The 23392-nt window shown below is 45.2% G+C and overlaps 1 protein-coding gene across 1 annotated transcript in view; it reads left to right on the top strand.

Moving 5' to 3' along the window:
• COL20A1 (collagen type XX alpha 1 chain) overlaps positions 1-12753 on the top strand; it is a 142950-nt gene extending 130197 nt beyond the window's left edge. Inside the window, exons 33-38 of the mRNA XM_040331623.1 lie at positions 4715-4750; positions 6200-6266; positions 6378-6566; positions 9735-9812; positions 9897-10043; positions 12469-12753. Of these exons, the coding sequence (XP_040187557.1) occupies positions 4715-4750; positions 6200-6266; positions 6378-6566; positions 9735-9812; positions 9897-10043; positions 12469-12497 (546 nt within the window). The 3' untranslated portion in view covers positions 12498-12753. The remainder of the gene's footprint in view (positions 1-4714; positions 4751-6199; positions 6267-6377; positions 6567-9734; positions 9813-9896; positions 10044-12468) is intronic.
• Positions 12754-23392: the final 10639 nt, after the last annotated feature.

Below are 23392 nucleotides of genomic sequence, written 5' to 3'. Positions count from 1 at the left end.
CAGTACACACCAAGTAGCTTTAGGTGCAAACTACAGAGCACACGGCCAGTACACACCAAGTAGCTTTAGGTGCAAACTACAGAGGACACAGCAATAAACCACGTGAGAATACTGCAACTAGCACAATCACCTGCCTGCCAGTAAATTAGGAAGAACTGATCTAGCTAAACTATACAGTGTATAAATATATGTACAACACCTGGGATGTATATATATCCTCTACACACTGTAACATTAACTGACTAGCCTGCCTGCCTGCTCTATCTACCTGCAAAAAATGACACTCTCTCTGTCCTCTCTTAAAGTGGAGGTTCCCCCTAAAAAAAAATTCTAACAATACATTGAGAAGACTGATTACACTGCGGGTATGCTGTTTTTTTTTTCCGTACATACCTCGTTATCGCCGTTTCATCCCTCGGCTTCCGGGTATGATTCTTGCTGGACTGGGCGTTCCTAGTTGATTGACGTTCCTCCGACCGGCGCATACTGCGCGTCACGACTTTCCGACAGAAGCCGAACGTCATTGCGCAGGCGCCGTATAGAGTAGGCTCTACACGGCGCCTGCACAGCGACGTTCTGCTTCTTTCGAAAAGTCGTGAAGTCAAGTATGCGTCAGTCGGAGGAACGTCAATCAACTAGGAACGCCCAGACCCGCAAGAATCATACCCGGAAGCCGAGGGATGAAACGGCGATAACGAGGTATGTACGAAAAAAAAAAACAAAAAAAAAACAGCATGCCCGCAGTGTAATCAGTCTTCTCAATGTATTGTTAGAATTTTTTTTTAGGGGGAACCTCCACTTTAACCACCGCAACACACTACACAAGGCCGACCTGCAGGCGGCCTTTTATAGTGTGGGGCGTGTACTAAACCCCCTGAGCCATAATTGGCCAAAGCCACCCTAGCTTTGGCCAATTATGGCTCTCCGTTTTTTGCAAGCTGTGATTGGCCAAGCATGCGGGTCATAGTGCATGCTTGGCCAATCATCAGCCAGCGATGCCGCAGTGAATTATGGCCTGTGAAACGTAACTCGAATTTGGCGCAAACGACCCGTTTTGTTCGTATTTCGACGAACGATCGAACATACGATGTTCGAGTCGAACATGAGTTCGACTCGAATACGAAGCTCATCCCTAGCCAGCACTAGCTGGATGTACCATTGATAGGATCTTGTGAATTATGGCAGATTACATATGTTTTACAGCTTCGCTGTTGTAAGCTGCTGTGTGCGAGATGACGCAGGTGACACTTTGAAAAATATTTCCGAGGATCCTGGTGACTGTGTGTAACGTTCTTCTTCCCATTAATTGAATGTCATTAGTTCAGGAAGCAGATCCAGAATACTAACACTTAGCAAACAGTTCTATGAGGTGTGGAATTGTGTTTCCATTTAAAGCAGCAGTAGCTATTTTAGGATTAGCTTAACTAAAGTGATATTTCTCAAGCACAGTGAATGGATAGGCTGCGTTGTCATTGATATAATTCGTTTCTAGTGAATGGAAAGGCTGCATTCTCACTAATGTCACCAGTCTCTAAAGAAATGATAGGTCAAATTTTCACCAGACTCTAATGAAAGTGTAGCTCCCGTTGGGGCCGATCATTTTCTTTCCCAAATTGTGCAGAGGCAGCCAGGCACACTGCAATAGTCCATTCACTCTGGCTCATTGAACAGTCTAGGGGTTTAACGTCTTTTTCTCTATTTTATTGCTTATAGGAGCCTGGAAGGGGACGCGGGTGATGTGGGATACTCCAAAACGCTTGAGCACAATTTTGCAGAGGACCCCTCTCTCTCAACAGTAGTGACATTGGGGTAGATTCAGGAAAGAATTACGGCCAGCGTAAGAATGCACCCTAAGATACGACGGCGTAAGAGACTTATGCCAGTCGTATCTTAGGCTAATGTCGGCGTATCTAGCTTTCTGAATACAGAAAGTAGATACGCCGGCGCAGCTTGGAATTACGCGGCGTATCTATGGATACGCCGGCGTATCTACTTTCTGTATTCAGAAAGCTAGATACGCCGACATTAGCCTAAGATACGACTGGCATAAGTCTCTTACGCCGTCGTATCTTAGGGTGCATTCTTACGCTGGCCGCTAGGGGCGCTTCCGTTGTTGTCGGCGTAGATTATGCAAATTAACTAGATACGCCGATTCACAAACGTTTGTACGCCCGCCGCAATTTATTTACGTCGTTTACGTTAGGCTTTTTTCGGCGTAAGGTTGTTCCTGCTATTAGGAGGCGCACGCAATGTTAAGTATGGACGTCGTTCTCGAGTCGAAATTTGAATTTTTTACGTCGTTTGCGTAAGTCGTTCGTGAATAGGGCTGGACGTAATTTACGTTCACGTCGAAACTAATACGTCGTTGCGCTGTACTTGGAAGCAATGCACACTGGGATATGTACACGGACGGGTCATCCATTATTTACATAAAACACGCTCCCCTACATCCCCATTTGAATTACGTGGCCTTACGCCGCAACACATACGTTACGCCGCCGTAACTAAGGGCGCAAGTTCTTTCTGAATAAAGAACTTGCGCCCAAAGTTAGAGAGGCGTAACGTATCGGAGATACGTTACGCCGGCCGGACAGATACGCCATTGTATCTGAATCCGGCCCACTGTCTTTTCACTCACAGCTGGTATAGGTTCTAGCTAGACTGAAACAGTTTATAGGTTCACAGCTGGGGACCGTGAAGTAGCTTGCAGAACAGGTATAGCTAGACTGAACCAGTCTATAGGTTAATGGCTGGGGACCATGAAACAGCTTGCAGAACAGAACAGGTATTGCAAGACAGTGAAGCCCTGTACACACGCTCGGTTTTCTCGGCGGTAAAAAGTCTGCAGAGGAAATTGAGGGGAAAGCAGAGAACTCGGGAGGAAAACTACAATGGAGCTTTGGCCGGGAATCCTGGCCATGTGTATGCTCCATCGGCAACTTGCAGTCTTTCCCATAGGTAAGTACAGTAGTAGATCTGGCGGGGAAAAAAACGCCAGGAATCCGACGGGAAAATAGAGAACAGGTTCTCTATTTTCCTGACGGGATTCCCGGCTGTTTTTCTGACGGGAAAGCTACGAGGGAACATACACACGTCCGGTTTTCCCGGCCAAAAGCTCTCCTGGCAGTTTTCCTAACGGGAAAACCGGTCGCGCGTACGAGGCTGAACAGTCTATAGATTTCCTGCTGGTGACAATGAAGCAGCTTGCAGAATAGGTATTGCAATACATGAACAGTCTATAGGTTTACAGCTGGGGACAATGAAGCACTTGCAGAATAGGTATAACTAGACTGAAACAGTCTATAGGTTTATGGCCAGGGACCATGAAGTAGCTTGCAGAACCATTATAGCTAGACTGGAACAGTCTGTAGGTTTTTGGCTGGGGACCATGAAGCAGCTGGCAGAACAGGTATAGCTAGACTGGAACAGTCTATAGGTTTACTGCTGGGGACAATGATGCAGCTTGCAGAACATTTATAACTAGACTGAAACAGTCTATAGGTTCACAGATGGGGACCTTGAAGTAGCTTGCAGAACAGGTATAGCTAGACTGAAATAGTCTATAGGTTCACAACTGGGAACCATGAAGTAGCTTGCAGAACAGGTATACAGAGACTGGAACAGTCTATAAGTTCATGGCTAGGGACCATGAAGCAGTTATTGCAAGACCGGGACAGTCTATAGGTTCACAGCTGGGGACCATAAAGTAGTTTACAGAAAAGGTATAGCTAAACTGGAACAGTCTATAGGTTCATGGCTGGGGACCATGAAGCAGCTTGCAGAACAGGTATTGCGAGACAGAAACAGTCTATAGGTTTACTGCCGGGGACAAAGAAGAAGCTTGCAGAATAGGTATAACTAGACTGAAACAGTCTATAGATTCATAGGCAGGGACCATGAAGTAGCTTGCAGAACCATTATAGCTAGACTGGAACAGTCTATAGGTTCACAGCTGGGGACCATGAAGTAGCTTTCAGAACAGGTATAGCTAGACTGGAACGGTCTATAGGTTCACAGCTGGGGACCATGAAGTAGCTTTCAGAACAGGTATAGCTAAACTGGAACGGTCTATAGGTTCACAGCTGGGGACCATGAAGGAGCTTTCAGAACAGGTATAGCTAAACTGGAACGGTCTATAGGTTCACAGCTGGGGACCATGAGGCAGCTTTCAGAACAGGTATAGCAAGACTATGGAACAATCTGTAGGTTAAAGGCTGGGGACCATGAAGTAGCTTTAAGGCGCAGCACAGAAAGGAGGCTCTACAGAATCCTGGAATAGGATTAGTCCATAGCTGCAGCCTCTCGTAAAGTAATCCAGCATCCAGTTCCAGGGGCCCTGAATAGACCATAGTACACAATTACTGCTCCCCTGGATACAACAGGAGCCAAAAAATTTAACTTGCCTAGCAGTCTAACTAAGAGGGCGCTACAAAATGATAGGCTGCATTCTCAGTGATGTCATCAGTATCTAGTAAATGGATAGGCTACATTCTCAGTGATGTCATCAGTATCTAGTAAATGGATAGGCTGCATTCTCAGTGATGTCATCGGTATCTAGTGAATGGATAGGCTGCATTCTCAGTGATGTCATCAGTATCTAGTAAATGGATAGGCTGCATTCTCCAAGGTGTCGGTGATCTCTATATTTATTTATAGGGTTGTATATTCTGTGGGTTCATCAATTGCTCATTATTACTTCTCTGGTTTTTCACAGGGTCTTCCTGGCACCCGAGGCGAGAAAGGCGAGAAGGTGAGTTTCAATTAACACAGCTCCATACTAAGACTAATTGCCTGTCTCTTGACCTCAGCCTCGTGTTCTGTGATAGAGCAAGACAGAAAATCATTCCTCTCCTCCTCAGTTCCTTTATTGTAGACGTTTCCTCAACAGGACAACCGTTATTTTCAATCGTGCCTTTTGCTTAACAACACATACAAAATGTTGGAGCTTTGCTTAAAGAGTTTGTAAAGGAATTTTTTTTAAATCTTAATACCTTCTTTTACCTTAATGCAGTGCTGTTTTCATGTCCTCATTGTTCGTTTTTGCTCTCAAGTTGCTGTAATTCTTCTCTGATCTCCACACTTCCTGGTTGTCTGTTTCCTGATGACCACAGTACTGGGAGCTTTCTGTCTGTGGTCACTAATCAAGGAGGTGTGATTACTGTGGGCCAGATTCACAGCACAAATACGCTGGCGTATCTACTGATACGCCGGCGTATTTTCAAATTTGCCGCGTCGTATCTTGATTTGGAATCCTCAAACCAAGATACGACGGCTTTTGGCATAGATCCGACAGGCGTACGGCTTCGTACGCCTTCGGATCGTAGGTGTAATTCTCCGGCGGCCGCTGGGTGGAGTTTGCGTCGTTTTCCTGCGTTGGGTATGCAAATTAGCTGTTTGCAGCGATCCACGAAGGTACGCGCGGTCATCGCATTCTCTTACGTCGTCGCTAGTCGGCTTTTCCCGTCGCAAACTTAGGCCTGCTATTTCATGGCTTAGGTTTAGACCAGCCATGTTAAAGTATGGCCGTCGTTCCCGCGTCGAATTTTAAATTATTATTTTTTTGCGTAAGATGTCCGGGAATACGAAAGGACGTAACGCACGTCGCCATTCAAAAAACACGTCGGGGCGCCGTAATTTCGCGCAAAGCACGGCGGGAAATTTTCACACGGAGCATGCGCAGAACGTTCGGCACGGGAGCGCGCCTAATTTAAATGGTACACACCCCAATTGAATTAGGCGGGCTTGCGCCGGACGGCTTTACGCTACGCTGCCGCAAGTTTACACGCAAGTGCTTTGTGAATCAAGCACTTACGATGAAAACTTGCGGTGGAGTAACGTAAAGGGGATACGTTACGCCGCCGTAATTGTTCGTGAATCTGGCCCTGTGTGTCTAAAACCCCTCAGCACCAATCAGTTTCGTTTTCCAAACAATCACTGCCCTGTATTGGCTCTGTGTCTCTGTACATCACAGAAGCAGGAAACACGCAAAAACGTAACTAGAAACTGCAGGTACATTATATGATTGATTTTTATCTATTTTTAATCATTTTTAAAAGGAATCAGTTAACTATTATGTCTCTATACCCTGTAAACAGTCATTTCAGCAAAAAAAAAAATTCCTTTACAACTCCTTTAATCATTTTGTTTAAGAATTCTTTACAACAAAATACTACTTTAAGCTTATGTCTCTTAAAAACAGGGGGAACCTCAATCTGCCGCCACCATTTACCATTTGGTTAATCAGGTGTGTGAGAGACTCATACAGGGTAAGTACTGGGTGTCCCCTGCTGGGAATATTTGGTGTTCAGCGGCTATTTCTTGATGTAATTATATATTAAATTCTATTCCCTTTTCTGCATATTATTATTATTTCTCAGCTCACCTGGTAAAACTGGAAGCAGTGCTCCATGAGAAAGATGTACAACCTGTCCCCCTCTGGGATTTGGAATTAAAACCAGGAGAACCTGGACCGCCAGGACTTCCGGGGCTACCAGGAGAACAAGGAGAACCTGGATTTAATGGTGCGTTCGGACTGCCAGCCAGGAATGGATACCCAGGAGAACGAGGTATCACATTTCGTATTCTTCAGCATTTATGAATGGGTGCCCAGTGAAAGGGGGACTGTAGGTTAGGGTGACCGGACATCCCTGGTTTGCGGGGTCAGTCCCTGGAGTGAGGACACTGTCCCCGGACCAAGTCTATCCCTGGTTTTGTCCCCGGATTGGGTTTGAACAGGGGCTGGGACAATTTCAAAGACAGTGGCCCGGATTCAGAAAGGAGATATGACGGCGTATCTCCGGATACACCGTCGTATCTCTGAGTGCGGGCCGTCGTATCTATGCGACTGATTCATAGAATCAGTTACGCATAGATTTCCCTAAGATCCGACCGGCGTAAGTGTCTTACACCGTCGTATCTTAGGCTGCATATTTACGCTGGCCGCTAGGTGGCGCTTCCGTATATTTACGCAAGGAATATGCTAATTAGGTATTTACGCCGATTCAGAAACGTAGGTCCGGCGCATTTTTTTACGTCGTTTACGTTAGGCTTTTTCCCGCGTAAAGTTACCCCAGCTATATGAGGCGTAGCTAATGTTAAGTATGGACGTCATTCCCGCGTCGAGTTTTGAAAATTTTACGTCGTTTGCATAAGTCGTTCGCGAATAGGGCTGTACGTAAGTTACGTTCACATCTAAATTGACATTGGCATTGACGATTCACGCATGCGCCCTTCGGAAAAAACGTCAAATACACGGGGTCACAGTTAAAATACATAAAACACGCCCAAATCATCCCCATTTGAATTAGGCGGGCTTACGCCGGACCAAATACGTTACGCCGCCGTAACTAAGGGCGCAAGTTCATTCTGAATACGGAATTTGCGCCCTAATTTACGGTGGCATAACGTATCTGAGATACGTTACGCCGGCACATAGATACACAATTGTATCTGAATCTAGCCCAGTCAATGCAGAATAAAAAATAAATCTGAATTGCATGCCCCCGCTTTGCCGCTCCTACCAGCTTGGGGGGTTGTATTTTTTCCATTATCTGTGCCCCTTTCTGATGATCATGTGCTGGTCGGAGTGGAGGGAATATTTCTTCAGTTTCGGGTGCATGCCCGTTCTGCTCCCGCTCGCATGTTCTTCTGCTTTGGCTCAAGTCCCGGCCAGCCACCTGCCTATCTCCTTGCCTGGCAGAGTGATCTTCCCCCCACACCCAGTAGTAGCCGGGGCCCCCGGACAGTAAGACTTGACAGGCTGTGAGAGGGGCGGCGGCAGCGGGCAGAGAGTCGCTGATTTCCGCCATTACTAGTAAAAAAATAAATATGTCCCTGGATTTTATTTTAAAAATCTGGTCACCTTTTCTGTAGGTGAATCGTGGTTTCCTCTACATTTTTTGGTCCGACTTATCCAAGGACAATCTTGGATTCTGTCTTGCTGGACCTTGAGCTTTACCCAACAGCTATACTTGACTTGAACCAGGGACGTTTCATACAGATCTAATTATTTCTCGATCCTATTTTGTCTTGGATGTCTTTGAGCAGATTATTGTCCAAAACTAGACAGAAGATGCTGAATGGGTGGGGGCAGGATCTGGTTGGAAGTGTTTGTTTTAGAAGTTGGACTGTGAAACCTGATTTTCCCTTGGTTTTGACTGCCATTCCAGTGTTTAGCCAATGTCGGGGATCTCCAAACTTTCTAAACAAAGGGCCAGATTACTGCCCTTTAGACTTTAGGGTGGCCAGACTGTGACCAGTGGGTGCAGAAAATGCCCTGGCATCAGTGGGCATAAACAATGCCCCATCATGGGTTTGAATGGAAGGAATAGTGCCCCATTGTTGGCATCAATGGGAAGAATAGTGCCCCATCAATGGTGTCAGTGGGAGGAATAATGCCCCATCAATTGTGTCAGCTGATGGAATAGTGCCCCAAGGGCCAGATAAAGGTAAGCCAAGGGCCACAGTTTGAAGACCACTGGTCTACATTGTTGAGCTTAGTTTAAGAAATATTCCAAAGGTGGACTGATACTACTCTGTTATAAAATGGTCTAACGGGTTGAGTCAGTAATTAGATTCTTGTATGTCTGGTTTGCTTCAGCTACAAAATCCCCCACTTTAGTTTTTTTCTGGTTGATCATGAAGTCCAATGCACGGGATTGGAAGTTCCGACAACAAAGCTGTGTATTTTTTTCCGACGGGATTTCGACTCAAACTTGTCTTGCAACAAATGTTACCGGAAATTCCGAACGTCGAAAACGCGGTCATGTACAACACTACGACGAGCCGAGAAAAATTAAGTTCAATGATTCCAAGCATGCGTAGGATTTTTGCACGTCGGAATTGGCTACAGACTATCGAAATTCCCTTCAAGAACTTTTGTTGTAGGAAAAATTGAGAACCAACCCCTCAAACATTTGTTGTCTTAAATTCCGACAGCAAATGTCCGATGGAGCCTACACACGGTCGGATTTTCCGACAACAAGCTCACATCGAACATTTGTTGTCGGAAATTCTGACTGTGTGTACGCGGCATAACTGTGCCTAATAAAATGTTTTTTCCCAGAATATCCGTTCCCTTCTGCTTCCTTCATTACACTGAATTTTTTTATTTTTATTTTAGAACTGATGGTGCAATATATGACCTAAAGTATGTGGAAACCCATCCATGGCAACTACATATTACTAGTGTCCAACAAGTTGATAGAGGTCTAATGATCAGGTGTCCACCAACTATTTGTACACCAAACAATTACATCAAGGGTCTCCAAACATTCTAAACAAAAGGCCGGTTTATTGTCCTTCAGACTCTTGGAGGGCTGGACTTTGGACAGCGGGGGTGGCAATTTCCCTAGCATCAGTTGGACTAGACATATGGTATTAGGGGGAGAAATGGTGCCCCATCATTGGTATCATAGGGAGGAATAGTGGCCCATTAGTGGTGTCAGTGGGAGAAATAGATCTCCACTGTCGGTGTCAGATGTCTCGTATCAGTGGGAGGGATACTGCCCCAAGGGCCGCATAAAGGCAAGCAAAGGGCCGCAGTTTGGAGACCCTCTCTTTGTGATGGTGATGGCAGGTGTGCTAACCAAGTGCCAAGAACTCACCCATGGAGACCCCGAGAGAAGTAAAAAAATGTATTTAATTCCCACAGCATCTACTAATTTATGAAATACCAGTTTCTAGTTTTGTATTCCTTTTTATGTTTTTGTTCATGGCCTCTGTTAATGTTTTAGGATCTAAAGGACATCAAGGAGAGAAAGGAGCTCCAGGACAAAGTAAAGAAGGCACAGTAGGGCCTCCTGGAGCTTTAGGTAACCACTTTATTCTAATACCTAAAAACAACACCCTGACTTTTGTGTTTTAGAGCACAAATATTTCTTTATTTTCCCCTCCAGGTCTTCCAGGAAAGGATGTCTTTGGAAATCCAGGGCCCATGGGCTTTCCTGGGCAGCCCGGTCCCCCTGGAAATCCGGGAATCCCTGGACATTATGGGCCTCCGGGGGTAGTAGGTGGCTGTGACTCTTCTTCCTGCTATGTATCAGGTAAGTGGAGACCGTACCTTCTGCTTTCACTACACTAATAATTATCATAAAAAGTCAAGGAAATTACCAACCAATTTTGTGTTTCGTATTTCTCAGTTATTTCTTCATTCTAGAACTCCAGAACTCATCATTCTGTCAGTGTGCGCTTGTTCTGTGGTTTGTGTTCTTCAGTTGTCTATGTATCTTAGACCTCTGAGGCCGCGTACACACGGTCGTTCCAAACCGATGAGAATGGACCAAGGTTCAGTTTCATCGGTCCAAACCGACCGTGTGTATAGCCCATCGGTCTGTTGTCCTTCGGTCCAAAATTTAAAACATGCTTTAAAATCGAACCGATGGACCACTGCCCGATCGGACCAAAACGATGGTTAGTACACAAAAGCATCGGTTCAAAACCCGCGCATGCTCAGAATCAAGTTGACGCATGCTTGGAAGCATTGAACTTTGTTTTTTTTCAACACGTCGTGTGTTTGACATCACCGCGTTCTGACCCGATCGGAATTTGAACTGATGGTGTGTACGCATATCAGGCCGTCAGGCCACTTCAGCGGTGAACCGATGGAAACGGCCCGTCGGACCATTCTCATCGGTTTGGAACGACCGTGTGTACAAGGCCTGAGTGTCAGTTTACCCCTGTAGTGGGCTTTCGTTTTAGTACAGTTGTCATATTTATATATATATACCGTATTTATCGGCATATAACACGCACAGGCGTATAACGCTAATAAATACAGTGTGTATATATATATATATATATAAAAATAATCATTCTGGTACCTTGGGTGTCAGTGTACCCATGTTTTAGGGTTTTACAGTCCTCAGCTATCTCTTCATTCTAGAACCCCATACGTCAGCGTACCTTTGTTTTAGGGTTTTGTACTCCTCTGTTATCTCTTCATTTTAGATCCCCCAAGCATCAGTATACCCTTGTTGTTGGCTTTATATATATTCATTCTGGAACCCCCTGTCCTGGGATTTTGCGTTCCTCGGCTATCTCCTCATCCTAGAACCCCAAGTATCAGTGTACCCTTATTCTTGGGTTTTGAATTCCTCGGTTGTATATTTATATTAATTATGGGACCCCTGAGTATCAGTTTACCCTTATATTTCTCAGTTGTCTATGTACAGTATGTTTGTTCTGGAAACTTAAAGGGGTGGTTCACCCTAAAAACTACTTTTTCTTATTCCACTGCCCCCCCACATTACAATACGATTAAGGCTCTTATTATTTTTTTCATGCTGTACATACCTTAGTACAGCATATTCACCCGTGCATCCGGGTTGCGAGTCCCGCGGGAGTGGGCGTTCCTCACATGCTGGTGATTGACGTTTTGCCCAAAAACGAGCTCCCCCCGTCGCGTAAGCTGCGTCACGGTTGGCGAAAGGAGCCGAACGGCGAGTCGGCGCTATACTGCGCATGCGCATCGCCGTTCGGCTCCTTTCGCCAATCGTGACGCAGCTTGGGGGGGGCTCGTTTTTGGGCAAAACGTCAATCACCAGCATGTGAGGAACGCCCACTCCCGCGGGACTCGCAACCCGGATGCACGGGTGAATATGCTGTACTAAGGTATGTACAGCATGAAAAAAATAATAAGAGCCTTAATCTTATTGTAATGTGGGGGGGGCAGTGGAATAAGAAAAAGTAGTTTTTAGGGTGAACCACCCCTTTTAAGTGTCAGTGTACCTTTTGTTTTAGGGTTTTGTATTCCTCCGTTATGTCTTCATTCTAGAATCCTAAGTATCAATGTACCATTGTTCTGGGGTTTTGCACTCCTCAGATGTCCATGCCTTTCTTCCACAACCTGATGTGCAATTGTCTAATTGTTGTTTGATTTTATTATATATATATATATATATATATATGCTGTATACCGCGTTTCCCCGAAAATAAGCCCGGGTCTTATATTAATTTTGGCAACAAAAGACACAGTAGGGCTTATTTTCCGGGTAGGCCTTACTATGTAATATGATGTCTTCTCCCCCCCTCTCTCTTCCTGCCTATATGGAATCCCCAGTGTGAACCGAGTTAAAATGTTTGTAAACTCCAATAATCCTCTATTACAGTATATAATGTACAAAGTGTGTGTTTCTGTAATATAATTGTGCCAAATACCTTCGTTATATCGCCGCTCTGCGCTTCTTTGACCCGCCAGAGCTCTCTTCTCTCTTCTTACAGAAACACACATATTGTACATTATATAATAGTGTAATAGAGTGGATTGTAGGATTTTACAAGCATTGTAAACTAGGGCTTATTTTCGGGGTAGGGCTTATATTGCACCCTTCCTGAAAAATAATGCTAGGTCTTATTTTCGGGGTAGGTCTTTTTTTGGGGGGGAACACGGTAGTAGACGATGTACAGCTCTGTTTATAAGCCTGCTGTACACTGGGTAAACGTTGGCACCTCCGTTTCTCTGTTTTCCAGGAGCTGAAGAACTGAATGTTATCCCTTGAACGTTTTCTGCTAAAGCACACAATGTAGAGATCCGGTGGAGCGCGGCTCTGGCTGTGTCGCAAGCTGCTTTCACTAACATCACAGCTGGGTACATCAAAGACATGGTACACGTTTAAAATGTCATCCTGCAGGTTTGAGCTCTTCTCCAGTTGGCACGCGGGTACCTGGCGCTCAATACAGAGGGCAGCGAGAAGTCTGCCGTATTCTATCCTACGGAGTGATGTTTAATATCCGTGGCGTCTTTCCACTATTAGTGTTTTCAACAGAACTTCGCGGGTCCTGTGCTGACAAAAGAGCATATTTAGAGAGAAATATCAAACCAAAATTTGTTCGAAATCTTATTCCTTTTTTTTTTTTTTAAGAATCAGTTTGTTAAGCTTTTCCATGGAACTTCTAAAGCAGAGATTGGCTGTCCAAACTGGAAACGCTTTGACCAGGTCTTTGGATTTACGACTATAAGCTTCTTTACAATGGAAGGCGAGGAGCAGTGCTGTGCAGGAACCATTTACTTTTGAGCAGCTAGCAAAATGAAGATAATTACTGAATGGCTGCGCGGTACATTTTTATTGTATTGTCGTTTAGGACCCTCGCCTGAGCTGTATTTGGTTCATTTCTACTAACAAATGTTCATGAATTACTTTTTAAATGCTGTCTTAGTTCTTTGTGAATACACTTGCAATAAATAAGGACCCTTAGACGGTCAAATGCCTAAGCAATTGTATTCTGCTTCTGTTATGTTGCCTTACAGTACTAACAAAGAACAATTTTTTTACTTTATTTTTTGCAGCTTGTTGACTTCTTCTTTTTCCGTGGAAAGAGTTAGACTTATGCCTCGTTCACATGATCGGAATTTCCAATGAAAAAAGTCAGACGGAGTTTACATAGAGAACATGGGCCAGATTCACAAAAGGGATACGACGGCGTATCTCCTGATACGCCGTCATATCCCTGTTTCTATCTATGCGACTGATTCATAGAATCAGTTACGCATAGATATCCCTAAGATCCGACAGGTGTAATAGTTTTACACTGTCGGATCTTAGGATGCAGTACCGCGGCCACCGCTGGGGGAGTTTGAGTCGTAAACCAGCGTCGGGTATGCAAATTAGGAGTTACGGCGGATCCCCGACGGATTTTCGCGTTCGCTACATCGCCGCTAGTCTAGTTTCCCGTCGCAAAGTTAGTCGTCGTTTTAGGTGCCCTAAATTTATTCAGCAAACGTATTGCTGTCTAAAGTATGGCCGTCGTTCCCGCGTCTAAATTAAAAATTTAACGTCGTTTGCGTAACACGTCCGGGAATACGGAAGTACGCTACGCGCGTCGCAGTTCGAAAAAATGACGTCACGGCGCGCAAAGCACGGCGGGAGTTAGGAAACGGAGCATGCGCAGTAGGTCCGGCGCGGGAGCGCGCCTAATTTAAATGGCACGCGCCCATTTGAATTGGCCCGCCTTGCGCCGGAGGCCGCGGGTGTAGTTTTCATCGCAAGTGCTTTGTGAATCGGGCACTTGCGATGAAAACTACCATACGTTACGCCGCCGCGATTCTCTTTTTCTCCGATGGAATTCCGTCTGAATTTCGATGTGAGTTTGGCTGGGCAAAAGCCCGATCGTGTGTACAGGGCATAACTTGTAGCAGATATTTGACCTAGTTTTGGTTTATGTACTTAAAAGCAGGGCCATCTTTAAGGCAGGGCAAAAGGGGAAGCTGCCCTGGGCCCTGTCATTGTTGTGGGGCCCAAAGCAGCCGCCTCATACTTGCCAACTATCCCAGTTTTAATTCCCTCGTCCCTTGAAGTTTTAGTCCTGTCCTGTGTCCTGATATTTCAGTGTGAAGTACTGCTAATAATGCTGCCCAGCTCTGCCCTATTGTTGTGTACAGATGACTCACCTGCAGACCCTGTGTTTACATGTAAATAGCGGGAGCATTCATATGTAAATAGTGGCTGCATTCATATGCAAATAGCTGAGGCCGGCAGCATTCATATGTTAAAAAAAGCGGCATTAATATGTAAATAATGGGAGCATTCATATGTAAATAAAGGCAGCATTAATATGTAAATAATGGGAGCATTCATATGTAAGTAAAGGCAGCATTAATATGTAAATAATGGGAGCATTCATATGCAAATAGCTGAGGCCGGCAGCATTCATATGTAAGTAAAGGCAGCATTCATATGTAAGTAAAGGCAGCATTCATATGTAAGTAAAGGCAGCATTCATATGTAAATAGAAGAAGCATTCATATGCAAATAGCTGAGGCCGGCAGCATTCATATGTAAATAAAGGCGTGTTTGCAGCCTCACTGTGTCCATCTGCAGCCTCACTGTGCAGCCTCTCTGTGTCCATCTGCAGCCTCACTGTGCAGCCTCTCTGTGTCCATCTGCAGCCTCACTGTGTCCATTTGCAAATGTGTAGGCACACCCTAAGGCTGCCATCATTGGTAGTGTTGTTGGGAACAGGGTTGAACCAGGCAGAATTTTCCCAGTTCTCCACCCTTCCACCGTCTGTGTTTTTTTCTGCTTTGCACATTCTATTATCTGTTTTTTTTTATGATAATTATTGTACTGCAGACTAGCGATAAGCTCTCCTGGCCTCAGTCTAAATCTCTAAATCATCAACCAAAGACCCCCCTCCCAGGCAGTGAAGACGGTACTCGGAGACGTTCTTCATACACTTGAGATTCTGGCCTTTGAAAAAACCCTGGAACACGGCTTTTAGCCTGGCACCGGTGATCATGCCTATCTCAGAGTCTCGTGGGTCGCGCTGTAACTCCATTGTGGGTAATCTGTTCAAGTGCAGAAATGGAGTTGATGTTGCATGTCCGTGTTTTATGGAGCTCCGCGTTATGTATGAAATGTTTGCCAGATTTTGCTGTAGAAAAAGTTTGTTGACTTGTTCGCCTCATATATATATATATACTGAAAGTAGAACTCCAAGCAAAAGCTAAAACTTAAATTCATATATGGAAGAAGATGTTTAACCACTTACGGACCACCCGCCGCAGTTTTACGTCCTCTGTTTGAAGAGGAATACCGCTGTTATGGTAGCAGCCAGGGCTGGACTGGGACAGAAATTTGGCCTTGGACTTCATCCAGACTGGCCCACTTTGACAGGTCTCTCCCATGGCCGGACAACTCCCGCCCCCCACCCCTCCCCAGGCCACCCAAGCCCCCTCTCGGCCACCCAAGCCCCCTCTCCCTCTTCACTAGCCACTAGCTGTTCTACTTTATTAGAGTAGAACGTATGGTACTGGTACTCTTATAGGCAGTACCAGTGGGGAAGCTAGACATTATTTCACCCGGGGCAAAGAATCAGTTCGGTGCCCCCCCTTATGGGACAAGATTAGGCAGAAGTGAGAAACTCCCAGGCCATAGATGTTGAGTCAGCTGTCTGTCCCCTCCCCCCATGCTCCCCTGTCGTTGTCCCTGCTCCTCTGGTCCTCCCCCTGCTTCTCTGTTCCCCCCCAGGTGAGCGCTGCGGGGAGGGAGAGACAGAGGAGCGGAGGGACGCGGCATTCCGCTGCCACTGAAGCCGGCCCACTGAGCCATCGGGCCACCGGGAAACTCCCTGTAGTCCCAATGGCCAGTCCATCCCTGGTAGCAGCTAGCTACTATAACCCCGGTATCCTCTTCTTCAGCTGGCGGTCCGCTACAAGATAAAAGTGGTCTCTGTGGCGGATACTCTGCAAGATCACTTTTATTGGTGGTGGGAGAGGGCCCTTCCCCTCCCGCGGCTCTCCGGTGCCCTCCACCACTTAACGGCGCCGTTGGCAGCGGCATAGGGCGATCCGGTCCTCTCTGTTGCTGTGTATGGAGACGAGTGAAGGGAAGATGCCCCCCCCCCACCCATCTCCATATCACTGCAGGGCATTGCAATTGCACAGTGAAAATGTCACTTCCGCCCATACGTCTTAAAAGGCCATTTTTTGTTGTCCTTTTTTTTGCATTTAAGTCCAAATATGAGACCTGAGGTCTTTTTGACCCCAGATCTCATATTTAAGAGGACCTGACATGCTTTTTTCTATTATAAGGGATGTTTACGTTCCTTGTAGTAGGAATAAAAGTGACCCAATTTAAAAAATAAATAAAAAACTGTTTTAAAATCAATAAAATATAGTAAAATTAAATAAGAAAAAACATTTTTTTTAAAGCGCCCCGTCCCCGACGAGCTCACGCGCAGAAGCAAACGCATAGGTGAGTAGCGCCCGCATATGAAAGCGGTGTTCAAACCACACATGTGAGGTATCCCTGCGATCGTCAGAGCGAGAGCAATAATTCTAGCCCTAGACCTCCTCTGTAACTCAAAACATGTCACCTGTAGAATTTTGTAAACATCACCTATGGAGATGTTTAAGGCCTCGTACACACGATGGGTTAACCAGAGCACAACGGTCTAAAGGACCGTTTTCATCGGTCAAAACCGATCGTGTGTGGGCCCCATAGGTTATTTAACTATAGGTTTAAAAAAAGCCAACTTGCTTTAAAATTAACCTATGGATTCCTAACCGATAGGTCAAAACCGATCGTTAGTAGGCACAACCATTGGTTAAAAATCCACGCATTCTCAGAATCAAGTCGACGCATGCTTGGAAGCATTGAACTTTTTTTTCAGCACGTCGTGTGTTTTATGTCACCGCGTTCTGACACAATCGGTTATTTAACCTATGGTGTGTAGGCGTGACGGACCATCAGTCAGCTTCATCGGTTAACCGATGACAACGATCCTTCAGACCGTTGTCCTCTGGTTAACCTATCGTGTGTACGAGGCTTAAGGGTAAAAGTTTGTCGCCATTCCACGCTTTAACAGAAAGTTAGCCCAATCTTTTTTGTTTAATGTAAAAGATGATGTTACGGCACTGATGACCTCCCTATACAGCTCCCCGTGTCTCATCTCACTGTTGTAGATGGTGGATGCGTATCGCTTTGGCAATTGTCTAAAACATTTCGGTCTCAGAGGAAATAAAATGTGGCTTTCATTTTGAATCTAAGAGTTCCCAACCTCTGTATATTCTCTTTCTCGAGAAGAATCTTGGGGGTGTAAGGGAAAGTGAAGAGTCCAAGGTCTAAAAATATTAACTCAAGAGCCAGAGATGTAGGCTCAATTGGTTGACTTGATTCTTTGGCATAATTTGGAAGTGTTTTTGCTTCTGCAAAAAAAAAAGTATAAAAATTTAATAACTGATCAGGAGACCTAGGTTTCTGCAAATCTTATTACCTTGGCTTTTTTTATTTTTTAATGATTTGGTAGAAATGTGATTGTGTAGTTAGTATACACTTGTGGTTCAATAAAGAGATAGCTGCATGTGTGGTAGATTCTACCCTCTTCTTTTACTTTCTTTCACTATGCAATTGTAAAACAGAACACGACTTTGTCTGGATAGCTCAGAATTTGTGTTTTCTAGATGGTATGTGATGCAAATTCAAATATTTGGTTAGCTTTGTATTTCTACTAGAAGAACGAGCACATCAATGTTTGAACGTAGGAAACTGAATCGACTAACTTTATGGTTGGTTATGCCGGGGATGGAGGCCTACGTGCTGGATGGCCATAGCCTCATTTAAAGTCCCACCCAATTAGGTTTTAAATTTAGCAATTTAAACTCCATATACTAACTTTATGGTAGTGCTAAGCTGAAAAGTATTGATTGTTTGATTTTTTTTTTTTATTGTATAAATTCAGCCTTTTTCTGAAATAGAAGAACGAGCACGTCAATACCTGTGCATAGAGGATAGCCTGGAGGGTAAGAGCTCTGGCTGGTCTGCTGGAGACCTGAGTTCAAATCCCTCTGAGGGAAGGCCGTGTGTGTCCCAGGTACTGTGCAGTACCTGAACCCCTGATTGTGGGATGAGGCAGTGGGAAATGTTTGTGACCCACTACCTTGTCCCTACAATAAAGGGGTTCAGGTGCTGTGCAGTACCTGGGGTGAGGTAAATAAAACCCTAAGTCCCTGCTTTTGGAATGGGCTACCCTGGTAAGACAGCCCATTATTATTATATATGTTGCAGTGATGTCACAGACCGTGGACCGAAGAGGCGGGGTGTCCACAACCTAATGTGATGCCCACACATGTTACAGGGCTGTGGGGACCTGGGACTGGAGCAGACTGGTGGGTTGTCCATGGCCTCCAGACTTTCACTCAGAGATTTGAGCTCGGGGTCTACAGCGTTTTCAAGCATTTGCCCTCGGAGTCTACAACGCTTTATGGATTTGAACTCGGGTCTACAGTGCTCTGGGTCAATGCTCTTATCCTCTGAGCTACTCGCCTCCACTCAATCAGTTACGTGCTCATCATCCTACTTCAGGAATGAAGAAAGAAAAGTCACCAATTTATATAAATGATCCTGGATTCGAACCTACAACTTGGAAATCTTTGCTGGTCCATTGGCTGGCTGCTAAACCCCTAGACCAGAGCTGTGTTCCAGTGAAGGGTTTAGCGGCCAGCCCCTTGAACATCAACACCTAGTAACTCAAAGACTTAGTATTTAAAATGACTCAAACCCTAGGTGGGTGAAAAGTGGGACTTAGAATATTTTTTTTCAAAATTATTTAGTACGCTAGAAGCCAGCTCTTTAAACATCAGTTCTTAGTATATAAATAGTGAGGACTCTCTGTAGTCATTTATCAGGCGATCCAACTGGAGCATCTTCCCTGAGATCTCCCAGACCAGGTGTTGGAGATGTTGGACTTTTTTTTTTTGAGTCTGTAAATTTTGAATTCTAGTTTTATAGCCATGCTGTGAATAAATATATATATATATATTTTTTTTATATATATTTTTTTTAAATCAGAGTTTATTCATGCAGTGGCAGACATTTTATTTTCTGGTCCAGGAGACTCTCGGTGGTAGAACATTTTTCACAGAAGGTCATTTTAAGACATATGGGGATTCCATGTAGAGTTAGATGAAATCTTGTTTTGTAAGAGGACTGAATTGTACGGAGATTGGATCTATTAAAGTGGAATCTGGGAGAAAAGACACCAATGGACAAATGCCCACACATGTTACAGGCCTGTGGGGACCTGGGACTGGAGCAAACTGGTGGGTTGTCCGTGGCCTCCAGACTTTCATTTAGGTCTACATTACTTCCAAGTTTCCACCCTCGGGGTCTATAGCACTTCTGGATTCACACTTGGAGGTCTACTGTGCTATCCTGGGTTTGAACTCAGGTCTACGGTGCTGTGGGTCAACAATCTCATCCACTGAGCCACTTGCCTCTGCTCAGGAGCTTGTGTGTTTGTTCCACTACTTCAGGAGTATAAAATCGTCAAGCTTTCGAGAAGCTAAACCAAGACTCGAACCTACAACTCAGAAGACTTGGCTGGGCCATGGGCTGCCTGCTTAACCCCTGAGCCAGGGCACAGCTCTGGTGCAGAAGTTTAGCAGCTAGCCCTTATAGCAAAGGGTGCTTTGACTGAAAAAAAGGATGAGAAGCACTGGATTAGCCAAAGGCCCGTTCAGTAAATCAAGACTTACTAAATAAGACCAGGGCCTCCTTAATAGCATCATGGGCCCCTGGGCAATGTAATGCTCTGGGCCCCTACAATGATGACAGTGCAGGTAAACAGACATCAAGTAGGTAGGAAGCAGACTGCCTCCCCTTTGCATCTATCACTTTCAGTTCCATCATGGGGCCCTCAGTTTCGGGGCAGCGTGGGCTCAAGGAGCAGTTGCTTTGGAGAAAGTGCAGGGGCCCCCGGACAGTGCCCAGGTGTGCCCTCTCTTTAAGACAGCCCTGAATAAGACAATGCCTAATTTGATCAATCTTTATTTCACATAATTGGCAGACTCATGGTGATTAGTATCAAGTGATCCAATATCCCTGCTGAAGCCTCTCCCGCCAACAATATTCCAGGGGTGTAAAAAGTAGAACTTGCTTTTTCTTCTTTTTTTATATTTTGTAATAATTTTTTTTCTTTTTATTCATTATTAATCCTCCTTTCGCTGTGTCTTAAATCTTACAGAGCCTGAGATATTGCCCCCATCACAATCCCAACAACAATCCTCTTGGATAGGACTCTCAGAGAGCACTGGGCCATAGTAAAGTCCTTACTTCCAATCCCCGAAGTGTGTTGTTCTGTCTGTAGACAAGTCACATCATCACCTCTCAAGGAAAAATCGTTCAGCCTACTTCTAGTTATGAAAATGCTAGCTGAATGGCCATCTGGCTTACCAAATGGAACTCGCAGAGCTTTGTCTTTATTGACTGCATGCTTGGTCCAATTAAAGGACAGGCGGGCAACTTGCATTTTCACAAGGGGGTCCAACGAGATTTTTTTTGGAATGGATATGAGCACCGGCCAGGTTTATTTTCTGTTTACTTTAATCTTTATTTACCTGAATTTTTTTTTTATTGCAGAGGCACACGCAACAGATACCAGGACAAATACCCTCTTGGTTGGCATCAGAATAGGTGTCCAAATTTGAAGATTTCCCTTCACCCCAGTAACATTTTAGTTTCCCCATTACTTCCCATGACTAAGCACTAATCGGAGTGTGAAACGCGTAGGCTGTTTTCCCTGTGTTCTGCTTGTTTTGTAGTGCATTTTTTAAAATAAAGACATTTTTTTGGAGTGCGGCTGTCCATCCCGTCTTTCCTTCTATCAATTGCTTTGTGCATTGCCAGCACCCTTGATTTCCTGAACCAGTGCAGATTTTCCCAACACACCCACCTGGAGCGGTTACTCCCTTCCCTTCGTCACCAGGACAAATAGGGGTGAAGGGTAAAACCGCATGGTTGAGCCTCATTTTACCACCCTCTCAACAGCTCCCCCTTTAGCTGGAAATGCAGTAGCCGGATATGTACACAATTCTACCCCCTGTTGTGTTCAACAGACACTACCACCCACAGCTGGCTCCCAGTTGATGGTGGCTTCACATGTGGACTCTCTGATCAGAAGTGCATTCTTTGATCAAAAGTGCGAGTTAAAAACCAGGAGTTTGAAACAGGAGGTAAGACAGGAGTCTTCATTATTTTTTTCAATCACTGATCCAGAACAAGCTTGCAGCTAATAAAGTTGGAACTCTTGCTATATAGATTCAGCGGTGCAGCAGACGCTCTCATCTTAGTCTGCTCACCCCAGGGATAGTGAGAGCAGGACGCTCTCAAACGAGTCGGCTCTCCCCAGGGATAGTGCAGCCAGGCAGGGTCCACCACACCCCCCTAGCCAATTGATCCAGGGTTGCACCGATCGCCGTTAAGGGGTCAGGAAGGAATTTTTTCCCCCGATCGCTGCAGATTGGCACAGCACGCCTGGGGTTTTTTCGCCTTCCTCTGGACCAATCGGGGAGAGAAGACTCAACGAGTGACGGCTCACTTGGACAGTCTTCCACCCATCACGTCCGGCATCTCGCGGCTCTTCCCGCATCCGTGCCAGACCGGGCCTCATTCGCGGCCGCCGCAATTAGGAAAGACTGACGACAATTGTGACTGGCGACAATGGCTAATCTGCGATACTCTGCGGACTCTATTCGGGGTCTGAGACAATTCGCAACAGCATTACCAGCCGTCACCAAAAAGGCCTTAAAAATAGAGCAACTTTTGAGATTCGATCGACGATCGACCATCAAAAATGTTAACTATTTAACCCAGCTCAAGCACATATCATGTGCTTTGATCAACACAAGATCGGCAGTAAAACACCGATTAGAAATCCACGATTTCTTACTACAAAACGATCTAGACTGCCTCTTTATCACAGAAAGCTGGCTCTCAGATGACTGCAACACCATTCTCGGAGAATTGGTGCCAGAAAACTATCGCATTATAACGGAAAACAGAATAGGGCAAAGAGGAGGAGGCCTGGCGGTGATCCACAAGAATCACATTACAATCACTAAGCCAGCCCTTCAAAATCCTCTTCCATTCATGGAAACCCTTACTCTTCAACTTCAAACTTCCCCCCAGGAGACTGTTCACATTCTCCTCTGCTATAGGCCACCTGGGCCAAAATCGCAGTTTTTGCCATCATTAACGGAGTTTATATCCACTTATACCCTTAACAGCAAACACCTTTTGCTGCTCGGGGACTTTAATCTGTGGGCCAACTCCGCACAGGATCCCATTGCGGACGCCTGCATTGATCACCTGGAGGGATTAGGGCTACAGCAACTTATATGCGCGCCAACACATGCTTCAGGTCACACACTCGACCTAATTTTCAGACAAAATCTGAAAATAAGCATTTTAGAAAATGAACCATTGCCATGGACAGACCACCATGCAATTAATTTCATAATCTCCAAAATTCCCCCAGTGATAAAAGCACCCAAGCCGGTGACAATACACTGGGCTAGATCTCAGAAGAAGCTCCATTCGGAACTCTTCAAATGTACCTTGGGAAACAGAATCAAAACAATCCATCCACATCAAACAGCCGCAGATACACTGGATGCCATAAACGCAGCCCTGCTACAGTCAGTCGATTTAGTAGCACCGAAACGCAAAGCCTGCATCCGAAAAAGAAAGTCCGGCTAGTTCAACAACCAGCTGTCGCTTCTGAAGCAAGAGCGCAGAAGGGCGGAAGCCGCCTGGAAAAGAAGCCCTGCAGAGGATAACCTCATCATCTACAAGGCAATAACAACACGATATCATAAAGAAATCTTCAAAGCCAAGAAACATCATTTTTCTATGGCGATTAACAGCGCCCTAAACCGCCCCCGCGAACTCTTCAAGATGGTCACCCAGACCATGAATCCAGGATGTCTTGAGGTCCCCAACTCAGACACCCAAGAGTTCTGCAATGAACTATCGGATTTCTTCATCAACAAAATTGAAAGAATCCGGGAAAGCATCATGCAAAACAATACCCCCCTCAACCCCACCGTCAATCAACCACAAAACACCCACAGAAACGCTCTACAATCAACAAAGTTCACTCTGGAACCGATCTCCAT

Source organism: Rana temporaria, chromosome 12 (genome assembly GCF_905171775.1).
Source record: "Rana temporaria chromosome 12, aRanTem1.1, whole genome shotgun sequence".
Lineage (NCBI taxonomy): Eukaryota > Metazoa > Chordata > Amphibia > Anura > Ranidae > Rana > Rana temporaria.
Note: the sequence above shows the minus strand (reverse complement) of the source record. Positions and strands in the feature narration are given on the sequence as shown.